Raw genomic sequence first — 11,493 nt, 5'->3', positions numbered from 1 at the left:
GGAGGGTAGGGGAAAGGGGAAAGGGCAACCAAAGGACTTACATGCAGGCATAGAGGCCTGACCAATGGACACGGACAACGGGGGGGGGGTGGAGGGTGATGTGGGGACAGGGACACATATGTAATCAATAAAAAATATATTTAAAAAAAATAAGAAAAATAAAATAAAACAGACAAATGCACAACATACTATGTTCATTCAATACTGAGTATTTACACACAGCCAGCCAATGATTTGATTTGCTTTTCTTGGTTTGTTAATTTTCAAACACAACAAACGAATGTCATTACTCTACCCACTTATCAGACCTTTCTAATCATTGTCCTATATTACATGCACTTGAGCCCAGAGGTCCTGGGCCTTATTTCCCATCTACCCAGGCCCCTGGCCTGCTGGTCCTCTCCCAGCTCCTGGCCAGGAGAAATCGGTGTGCCTGATGAGGCTGTGGATGCATGCTGAGTGACCAGCAGTCAGAATGCAGACGATGGAGAGGAGAATGGTCAAGTATGGGAGGTGGCCAAGAGGAGGTCAGTACAATGAGAACGGCTTTCTTGGGCAGAGAAACTGGAGGGTGCAAGAGAGGAGTAGGTCAATGCTGCCCCCCAATTGAACCAACAACTGAAGTAGGTTTGATCATAAAGCCTGAACATTAACTTAAGGATATAGCCTGGAGATTTTTCTGTATCTTTTATTTTTAAGTATATTTTTATTGATTTCAGAGGGGAAGGATGAAGGAGAGTGAGATAGAAATATCAATGATGAGAGGGACTCATTGATTAGCTGCCTCTTGCATGCCTCCTACTGGGATTGAGCCTACAGCCCTGATGTGTCATGACTGGGAATTGAACTGTGATCTTCTGGTTCATATGTTGACGCTTAACCACTGAGCCACACCCAACGGGCTCTGTAGCTTTTCCAAAAACAAACAAACCACATCTGCATTGTATCTTACTGTGCAGATGAGCTTCAGTTTATTCAATGAGCGGAGAGGTGCTACCTCTGAAGAGGTGCCGTTTCAGCCAGCAAAACCACGTGCTGCTTGAACCTCTGGATGAGCAGCGTTACACACATTCGAGATGTACTTTGCTGTGGAAACCTGTACCCAGTAAGCCTCTGTTCCCATCTAAAAAAGTAATCTTTAAGGCTAAATGATCACTTACCTTGACTTTTTCCTCCAACCTTCCCATGCGAATATTGCCTTTTATAATTTTGTTGAGAACTCCATGTTTCTCATTTTCTAAACATTTGGCCTAAGGAGAAAGGTGAAAAGAAAAATAATGGGCTCTCAGTTTTACAGAAAAATTAAAAGAATACAAAATTCTGCAAAAAATATTACTACTCCCAAATGATCTTCATTCTTACAGTTGTTTTGGCCCAACCCCACTGGCCCCCACCTGGATTCCCACTCCCTGTGTGAGGGCTGTGGGCAGAACTTGGCCAAGAGCTGAGGAGGGGCAAGAGTGGAACACTATGCGGGTTGTCCCTCCTGGGCACAAACAGGAGATCTGTGCCCCCCAGGACCAGGGAATGGGAGAGGTTTGCAAGAGTTCTAACACATTTCTCTATCCTATGGAATATACCATTCCTTCAATCATATCCAAGGAGTAAGTGCCAAGATGCAAATAAAGTTTACCTTGATTTATTTGAATAATTACAAAATTAAGGAGAATATGAATGCACAATGCTTTTCTCTAAACAAATGTGACAGGCAGTATTTCTAAGGAGGGATATAATTTGAAGCTGAATGATTCATATTAATATCTACATGGGACATGAACTACTATGCACTATAAATTATTTCAAATCATTTAAAAATTATAAAACTGAGCATTCCTTCTAGAGTAGACTAGTAGAGGCAATTTGATTATTAGAAAGGAAAAATAAAAGAGTTATTTAACTTGCCACAAGTCACACAGAAAGCCCACCCCAAAGGCAGGATTAGAAATTAAGATGCCAATATCAATACCAAGGGCTCTCATAAGGACCAAGAGACCAGGAAGAGGGAAGGTGGGAGTGTATGGGTCGCAGCCCCAGGGAAGTGCAAAGGCAGCCAGTACCACCCCTGAACTCCTACTAGAGGGGGTTGGCCTTGGGGCTCCCAGGGGAAGGACCCTGCAGGGTCATGGGGACAGCAGTGTCTGCGTGTACAGAGATCCCTCATGGTGGGTGGGCCAGGGCATATGAGAGTGGCTTCCCCCATGTCTGAGGGGTCTGAAGACTCTAACTCAGGCCTGGATTTCAGTCCATAATAACCAAGGTCAGGGCAGGAGGAGAAAACACATTTCATTGTGTCATGATTTATAACTAAGTATTTGAATACACAGTATGTGGCCTCCATTTATATTTCTATCCTAAGCTCATAAATATGAGGGGTGGACCTAAGGGTCAGGGAAGATCTTAACTTCATCATGGAAGCCTGGAATGCTCTCTGGCCCATGTGGGCTGGAGGAACCTGCGTGTCCTACCCGTGCCTCCTGCATGCCCCCTACCGGGGATCGAGCCCACAACCAGGGCACATGGCCTAACCAGGAATCGATGCTTAACCACTGAGCAATACTGGCCAGGCTGGCTTTGTCTTTACAGTGGCAATGACACGGGACAGCCAGGTCCCCATGAATGTCTGCTAGATAAATGGGCTTAGTTAGCAGTTTATGTTTTTCAATAAGCCCTCTGTTTGCCTCTTGATATACCAGTAGGTGAGCCCAGGGGGCAGAGCAGAAGGGGAAACAGGGAAGCAACCGATTAATGTTTCTCTCTCACATCAGTGCTTCTCTCTCTCTCCTTCTCCCTTCCTCTCTAAAATAAAATTTAAAAAATTTTTAAAAAGATCAAAATTTTCCCCCAAGATTTGGATACTATTTATATTTCTTCTTATATAAACAATAGCTAAAACCTCTGTGCATTTTCCTATGGAGGAACTTAATATCTTTCTAGCAAATGGGAGTAAGCCCGTGACACATCCTGACAGACTCTCCACACTTCATTCACCAGAGAAGGGCCAAGTTACTTTCAACTGCCAATTTCTGACTCTCTCAGAAAGTCCTCAAGTCTCTTTTGTAATGACATCCATTAAACTTACTTCTGACCCTACACTACCAACATTGCTTAAATAAGCAATGTGTTCAATGTAGAAAAATCAAGAATTACAAGAAAATTTTTAAAATCATTTTACTTATCTGCATTTTAAATATCTCTTATATTTCCACCATTTGAATATCTAACTCACTGTAACATTTGGCGGTAATTCCTATCAGACTTGTCTCAATGTATATAGCGTGGCATAGCATCTATTTTATTTCACTGTACATCCTATTGTAGACATCTTTTAAAATCATTGCGGAGATACCAGGGATCATGTCCATGGCATCACTCCTGCTGGCTGCGTAGAGCTTCATCACCACCAATAATTTCCTCCCTTCCCTTCCTGAGGACTGGTGTTGTTAGAAACAAGGGGATGAATATCACTGCCCTTTAAACTGTGTCCTTAGGATGAACTCTAACCCGTCTATGATTCTTATGTTTCTTCAAACAAGGAATATATTAAGTCAGTTTTACAGAGAGAATATAAAGGTGCATCTGTGTGCGTAATACACCTGATAACTACTGTTCCCATTTAGCTAAATGGACTAACTCCATTAGTTTACCTTTTAACATATAATTTGCCATTATTTAAAAGTTTGGGTTATTTGACTTTTAAAAATGTTTTCCCCCCATGATTGAAAGATAAAATTTTGGAGAATTTGAAATTTTGCTGTTGAAATTTAAAAAGATGAAGCTGTTTATGGATAATTTTGTAAAACAAAAAATATACTCCTGAAATGATTTGCATATAAACTTACAGTGTATGGAAGTGACTGAGGAGACTTACCAAACACATCAGATTGTCACGCTCCTGAGTGATATTCTCCGCCAGGCCAACAAGGTTTGCCAGGTACTTGTGGGCAGACATTTCATTCTCCATGGCTTTTTCAACCTGCTTTTTGAGGACGTCAATTTTTTTTTGAGATCTCCTAAAGAGTTCCCCAAATGGTGGAATAAAAAACTCATTAACCTGGATGGCTAGAGCATAATGAATATCTGTATTATATAAACAGCAAGTTATTCTTCAGCAATCAAAATCTGTAAGTTTCAAGGTGAGAAATGGTAACTGAATTTAATTTTAAACTCAACATAATTATTATTTTTTAAAAAAATATATATTTCTTTATTGATTTCAGAGAGGAAGGGAGAAGGAGAGAGAGATAGAAACATCATGATGAGAGAGAATCATTGATTGGCTGCCTCTTGCACACCCCCTACTGGGGAACGAGTCCACATGTGCCCTCGGCCGGAATCGAACCTGGGACCCTTCAGTCCGCAGACCGACGCTCTATCCACTGAGCCAAGCCAGCTAGGGCTCAACATAATTATTGATTCAAAGTCAAGCCAATAGAAATCACAAAATGTTTTGACACAATTAATAAGCTAATAATATTTTATTCTATTAATTTTTAGGTTCATATTCTAAAAGGTACTTTTGAAAAGGAATTCAGTATCCCAAAGTGGACTTTTAGGAAAAGGTTAGGAAAGAACTTGAAGTTTCATAGTCTTAGAATCATCTTATAATTCTCAACAATATGTGAACTACCAGAGGCCCAGTGCACGAAATTCATGCACTTGGGGGGGGGGCAGCCCGGCCTGTGCCCTCTCACAGTCTGGGAGCCCTTAGGGGATGTCCGACTGATGGGGAGCCAGTCCACAGGGAGCGGGCCTAAGCCATCAGTTGGACATCTTTAGCACTGCCGTGGAGGAGGGAGAGGCTCCCGCCACTACCACTGTGCTCACCAGCCGTGAGCCTGGCTTCTGGCTGAGTGGTGCTCCCCTGTGGGAGCACACTGACCACCACGGGGCACCTCCTGCATTGGTGTCTACCCTCTGGTGGTCAGTGCACGTCATAGCGAACGGTTGCTCCACCGTTGGGTCGATTTTCATATTAGCCTTTTATTATATAGGATAGACTAGAAAAATGCTGATCAACAGGAAAGCTTTTACTGTACTTATATTCTTTTCTATTTTATAGCTAATATTAGAAAAAGAAAAAGAGACTATTTTTAATTGTTTTTTAATGGCTAAAAAGCTTAAGAAAAAAATATATAAAGACCTATTTGTTTTCTGTGCCCTTTCGAGTTCAGCTTCCAGCGCTTTGTTTTTAGCTGTCAAGTTGTTCTTCTCTAAGAGCAAACTCTTCTTCTGCACTTGCAGGACCGTCAACTTTTCCATCAACTTTTCCATTTCAGCACTTTCTTTCTCTTCTTCCTTCTGCAACTGGCTGATGGATAAAAACATCACAGGCTTGTATCCAGTAAACACACAGAGGCTACAATGAAGCAGCCACTTGCCAGGCAAGTGATAATCAGCCCAAACCTCAGCCCCTGGTGGGTCATTTGGAAGGCCTCTGCACAGCGTCTCCCCACCCATCCTTGGAGGACCTGGGATGGAGCTCCTAGAGGATAGGAGAGAGAGTGTGGCTGGGCAAATAATTCTTTTATTAAAACAATTTTTTTAATAGACTTTTATTGATTTTAGAGGGGAAGGGAGAGGGAGAGAGAGATAGAAACATCAATGATGAGAGGCATCACTGACTGGTTGTCTCCTGAATGCCCCCTACTGGAGATTGAGCCCGCAACCCAGGCATGTGCTCTTGACCATAATTTAACCTGGAACCCTTCAATCTGCAGGCTCTATCCACTGAGCCAAACTATGGCTAAAAACTTTTTTTTAACTTAGAGAAAAAGGGAGGAACAGAAGGAGGGAAAGCAGGAGGGAGGGAGAGAGGGATGGAGGGAGAGAAAGAGAGAGAGAGAAACTTTGATTGGTTACCTCCTGTATATGCCCCAAGAGGGAATTGACCCCTTAACCTAGGTATGTGTCCTGACCAGGAATCAAACCTGAAACCTTTTAGTATACAGGATGATGCTCCAACCAACTGAGTCACACTGGCCAGAGCCAATTGTGATCACTCTCTTTTATTTTCTTTAACGTTTTTACTGATTTCAGAGAGAGGTAGAGGGAGAGAGGGATAGAAATATCAATGATGAGAGAGAATCACTGATTGGCTGCCTATTGGATGCCCCCTACTGGGGACTTAGCCCACAACCTGGACATGTGCACTGACTGGGAATTGAACCATGATCTCCTGGTTCATGGGCTGACGCTCAACCACTGACCAACACCAGACAGGGTGTGATCATTTTTTACTGTTTTGTAACCTAATCTCTTCACTTAAAAATATACTGTGGTGAGAGAGCAGGACTTCTGGCTTGCAAGCAAGAACATTTGTATCACATGTGATGAAAGCACAATTTAAAAATGGGTGATGTTGAGAAGGGCAAGAAGACTTCTGTCCAGAAGAGTACCCAGTGCCGAATTGTACACAAAGGAGGCAAGCACAAGACTGGACCAAATCTCCATGGTCTATTTGGGTGAAAAACAGGTTAGGCCTAACCAGAACAAAGGCATCACCTGGGGAGAGGAGATGCTGATGGAAAATTTGGAGAGTCCCAAGAAGTACATCCCCAGAACAAAAATGATTGTTGCTGGCATTAAGAAGAAGGCACAAAGGGAAGACTTGATAGCTTATCTCAAAAAAGCAACTAATGAGACACTGCGGGGTAGGGGAGGCCAGGGGATTGTCAAGGGTGGAAAAAAAAGGAGACATATGTAATACTCTTTGTAATACTTTAAGCAATAAAAAAAAAGCAACTAATGAATAGATGCCTTATTTAATACAAAAATATCTCGTGACTTTTTTTATGTGTACCATATTTACATTGATCTCATATTCCAGAATTCAGATCATGAAAGATTGCGAGAATATTTCTTTGGACAGTCCTGATTTACATAAGAGTGGCTTGCAGTTAAATGGACATGATCAGCTTTTTGAAATCCGAAAGTAATTTGGTCCAGCAAGTGCTATTACTGTTTTTCCTTTCTAAAGATATGATTGAATTTGATTAACAATGTTTAACTTTCACAGAGATGGTGAATCCAATATCAAAACCCGCTTGCAAGCCCTGGCCCGTGTAGCTCAGTTGGTTGGGCGTTGTCTGTGTACTGAAAGGTTTCCAGTTCAATTCCCAATTAGGGCACATGCCCGGGTAGTGGGCTTGATCCCCAGTAGGGGGCGTGCAGGAGGCAGCTGACTTATGTCTCACTCTCACATCAAAGTTTCTCCATCTCTTCCCCCCTTCCTCTTGCTCTAAAAATCAATTAAAAAATCTTTAAAAGGCATCCTATCCTTTCTCTTATTAAAAAATAAGCCTATTGGATATTGATTTTATTTTATTTTTAAAATATATTTTATTGATTTTTTTACAGAGAGGAAGGGAGAGAGATAGAGAGCCAGAAACATCGATGAGAGAGAAACATCGATCAGCTGCCTCCCGCACACCCCCCACTGGGGATGTGCCCGCAACCCAGCCACATGCTCTTGACTGGAATTGAACCCGGGACCCCCCAGTCCACAGGCCGACGCTCCATCCACCGAGCCAAACCGGTTTCGGCAGATATTGATTTTATATTTAAATGTATGTAACTGATTATGTTAATATGTTTAAATACTAAGGAAATGCCTTTACCGTCTCTTAGACCAGAAAGATTTGCCTGTGTTTCAAGTTGTATTCATTAGCCCAGTGGTGGGCAAACTCATTAGTCAACAGAGCCAAATATCAACAGTACAACGATTGAAATTTCTTTTGAGAGCCAAATTTTTTAAGCCACCAACACAAAAGAATTACAATTCTTAAATTGATGACAAAAATACCTGTAGGATTTGCAGCTGGTTGGAAAAATACAGGTAACTTGATGCTTCGAGTAGGTACTTTTGTCACCCGCGCGGGATTTGCAGACATGACTAGCACTAACCACTGCACAATGAGACTGCTGACTGACTGGCTCACTCAACTCTCGTGCATGAATTGCGCGCGCCTCCCCACGCTGCTTCTCCTGCGGCCCTCCTGCACCGCGTCTCCCGTCGCCTGACCGACTGACCGACACCCCCCACTTCTTCTAACGCCACTTCTTCAAAACAGACTCCCCCAGGCCGAAAACCGACTTCTGCACATGGGCCACGAAGTTTCAATCGCACTGTACGTGCGCGCCCGCACGTGGTATTTTGTGGAAGAGCCACACTCAAGGGGCCAAAGAGTCGCATGTGGCTCGCGAGCCGCAGTTTGCCAACCACTGCATTAGCCTGTTAGAGGTGAGGGCTGAAGATGAGCTGGCAGTGTCTATTTCATCTTTTTGGTCTTAACTAAACCAATTTAATTAAAATCCCCTTTATCTAATAAAAAAAATCCCCTGCATCTAAAATGTGCCTTTTACTCAATGAGAGGCATTTTTGTATAGTTTATGTGTAATATCAAATAGAAAATACTTAGCACTATAGGCTATTTTCTCATGTAAAAAATAATCTTTCGTGAAGTTACTTTTTAAAAAAAATTTTTTTATTGATTTCAGAGAGGAAGGGAGAGGGACAGAGAGAGAGAAAAATCAATGATGAGAAAATCATTGATCGGTTGCCTACTGCACACCAGGGATTGAGCCCGCAACCTGGGCATGTGCCCTGGCTGGGAATCAAACCTCCTGGTTCATAGGTTGATGCTCAACCACTGAGCCCTGCCAGTCAGGCTGTGACATAATTTTTTTAAAATATATATTTTATTGATTTTTTACAGAGAGGAAGGGAGAGGGATAGAGAGTTAGAAACATCGATGGGAGAGAAACATCCATCAGCTGCCTCCTGCACACCTCCTACTGGGGATGTGCCTGCAAACAAGGTACATGCCTTTGACGGGAATCGAACCTGGGACCTTTTAGTCTGCAGGCCGACGCTCCATCCACTGAGCCAAAACAGTTAGGGCTATGACATAATTTTTAATGGCTGTGTTGTATTCCATTTTATGGTTGCATCCTTTCATTTAACCAGTTCCTTATTGCTGGATCTCTAGGCTTCAGTTCTACTCCTTTAAATTATCTTTGGTTCTAACATCAATAAAGGCTGGGACAGTAGAGAAAAATATACACACATACACACAAAGTGCAGAGACAGCCCTCTGCTACTTTAATAAAGTATTTATCATTATCAGACTCAGACACATGTGGTCATGCAGCTACAGTGACTCAGAGACTCAGAAAAAGATGGAACAAAATTTTAAAAAAAGAAAGAAAAGAGCAACCTCTCTCCACTCCGCCTATAACAATATGCATTGTGGTGCATTAACCCTTGAAAAGGCATTAATTCCTTACCTTTGTAATTCATTTACAATTGAAGTATGAACTTTCATTGCTATTTTGCCCTCCAACTGTGTTTTCAGTTCTTGGCATTCGGTACATAAATTCTCCAGTTGCTTCTTGCTTTTAGTTAGCTCCTTTTCTTGGCTCTGCGTTTTAGTCTCCAGAAGCATTAGTTGTTTAGTCAGCTTAGAAACTGAAAAACAAAAGGGATGGATGAAGACTTGGTACAGGAAATTTAATATATGATTAATGATTACTAATGAGCCAGCTTATAAAAAATAATATTTTAAAAATCTTTTGGAGATTTATAAATTAATACCAAAGACCTTGTACTTAGAAATTACCATCCCTATATTAAGCATTCACTAAACATAAACTCTCTTATTGAAGTTCAATATCTTGATATAATTGTTAAATATACAATATTTAACAAGATATAGTTTTAATCTTCAAGGAACTGTCTAAAAACTGAAGCCCTAGTCACATGTAGGTATGCGAGCACACCTCAGGTTGTCAGCCCTAAAACTGCAAGATTTTCAAAGACATCAATTTGGTCAAATGAAACCAAGGATCCTGATTTACTGTATGATTCTGATTTAATATGGACCCCCAGCACTATTCCCTTTCTTCACAGCATGCCCACTTAATACGCCTTAGCCCTTTCCTTTTCTGGTCATCAACCCCCTAAGGCAGCCAGAAACAATGGCCATGCCTGGACTCAGGGTCACAAGGTATGGGTTTCCATTAAGCTAAAGATAACATCATGGCCTGTGTTGTGTTTCAGCTCGAGTTCTAAAGCAGAGTGACCTCTGGCCATGGCCCCGTGAAACCATACTGAGAGACTCAAAGCTGACCGCAAGACTTAAAATTATTATCTACCTCACTCTTTTTAAAAATGTATTTATTGATGAGAGAGAGAGAGAGAGAGAAACATTGATTTGTTGTTCCACTTATTTATGCATTCACTGGTTGCTTCTTGTAGGTGCCCTGGCTGGAGATCAAACCTGCCACTTTGGCATACTGGAGGACATTCTAACCAACGAAGCTACTCGACCAGGGCCCCTTCCCTCACTCTTGACCTTACTCACGATAACTTGTGATTTTGCTCTATACAATCCCTTGTCTGTAAACCTTCAAGTTTGGGCTTTTGGGCATTAGCTTTCCGTTCTCCTGGGTGACGCCAATCATAATAAAATAGCCAATCTTTCTCCATTATTTTCCTTCCCTTTTTTCATTAAGTTTTTGTTTTATTATGTCCGGCATCTAAAGTAAATCATAAATACTTCATCCTATTTGACAGAGTAGTACGTAATAATAAGACACTTCCTGGGCATCTGTTGAAACTAGTACATAGTAGTATTACAGCAAAGAACTTTAAACCCTTCCACTCCATAAAAACACTTAGTTGGTCAAAATAAATAGCTATTTCTGGGAAATGGAAAAATAACATAGGCAACTGATTGAATCATATAGGCCAAAAGGTTGGCCCCGCCCCACATGACCAGAAGAATCATACCTATTCAGAGCTGCTCTGTTTGAGAACATTAAGCTTAGTCAATATGAAATCAATTTTCCCTGTCGCCTCTAATCTTGAAAGCAAAGACAGGAGGCTCAGCATCATTCACTCTCTCCCCTTTCAGACAAATAACGCCAGAGCAGGTGCACATACTTCCGTGCTGCGCACAGACCCGGGCGTGGGGATGTCCTGTGGAGGAAACTCGCTGGACTCTGAGATGCTCCCACTTTCAAACATGTCCTGGCTACTAGAAACAAGGGAAGTGCTAGCCTTAGTCAGCAGCAGCAGAGGCTGCTGGTTTAACTCTTCCATTTGTGGGAAGGGGAGGGCTCAATATCGGGGTGCAGGAAGGAAAACACAGGAAGGGTTACTTGGGCTCACGCAAGACTGCTTGTATTCGGCCTCCTGTCCTATATTGTTCTTCACTGGAAAAGAAAATTCAGTAAAACCAAAGGAAAAATGCCACTATCTTTTTGTTTATAAATTTTGGTGTGTGTTTTTTTTTTAAATTCTTTATTGTTTAAAGTATTACATATATCTCCTTTTTCCCCCATTGACCTCTCCCCGGCCAGTCCCACCCCACAGCACATGCTTTCACCCCCCTGCTGTCTGTGGACTGTGACCAGGGGTTATGCTTATATGCATGCATACAAGTCCTTTGGTTAATCTCTTAACCCCCCCCCCACCACTTCTCCCCCAACTTA

The 11,493-nt window shown here is 41.9% G+C and overlaps 1 protein-coding gene and 1 pseudogene across 1 annotated transcript in view; one reads left to right on the top strand and one right to left on the bottom strand.

The window, feature by feature from the left end:
• The window catches only part of CEP89 (centrosomal protein 89kDa), a 74,362-nt gene that overhangs the window by 18,690 nt on the left and 44,179 nt on the right, over nucleotides 1-11,493 (bottom strand). Inside the window, exons 14-17 of the mRNA XM_015562923.1 lie at nucleotides 9,286-9,493; nucleotides 5,141-5,308; nucleotides 3,869-4,010; nucleotides 1,161-1,250 (exon numbers count right to left, since the gene is read on the bottom strand). Coding sequence (XP_015418409.1) covers nucleotides 1,161-1,250; nucleotides 3,869-4,010; nucleotides 5,141-5,308; nucleotides 9,286-9,493 — 608 coding nt within the window. The remainder of the gene's footprint in view (nucleotides 1-1,160; nucleotides 1,251-3,868; nucleotides 4,011-5,140; nucleotides 5,309-9,285; nucleotides 9,494-11,493) is intronic.
• LOC107182849 lies at nucleotides 6,349-6,996 on the top strand (annotated as a pseudogene).

Source organism: Myotis davidii, unplaced genomic scaffold (genome assembly GCF_000327345.1).
Source record: "Myotis davidii unplaced genomic scaffold, ASM32734v1 scaffold77, whole genome shotgun sequence".
Lineage (NCBI taxonomy): Eukaryota > Metazoa > Chordata > Mammalia > Chiroptera > Vespertilionidae > Myotis > Myotis davidii.
The sequence above is the reverse complement of the archived record's forward strand: the minus strand, read 5'-3'. Positions and strand labels throughout refer to the sequence as shown.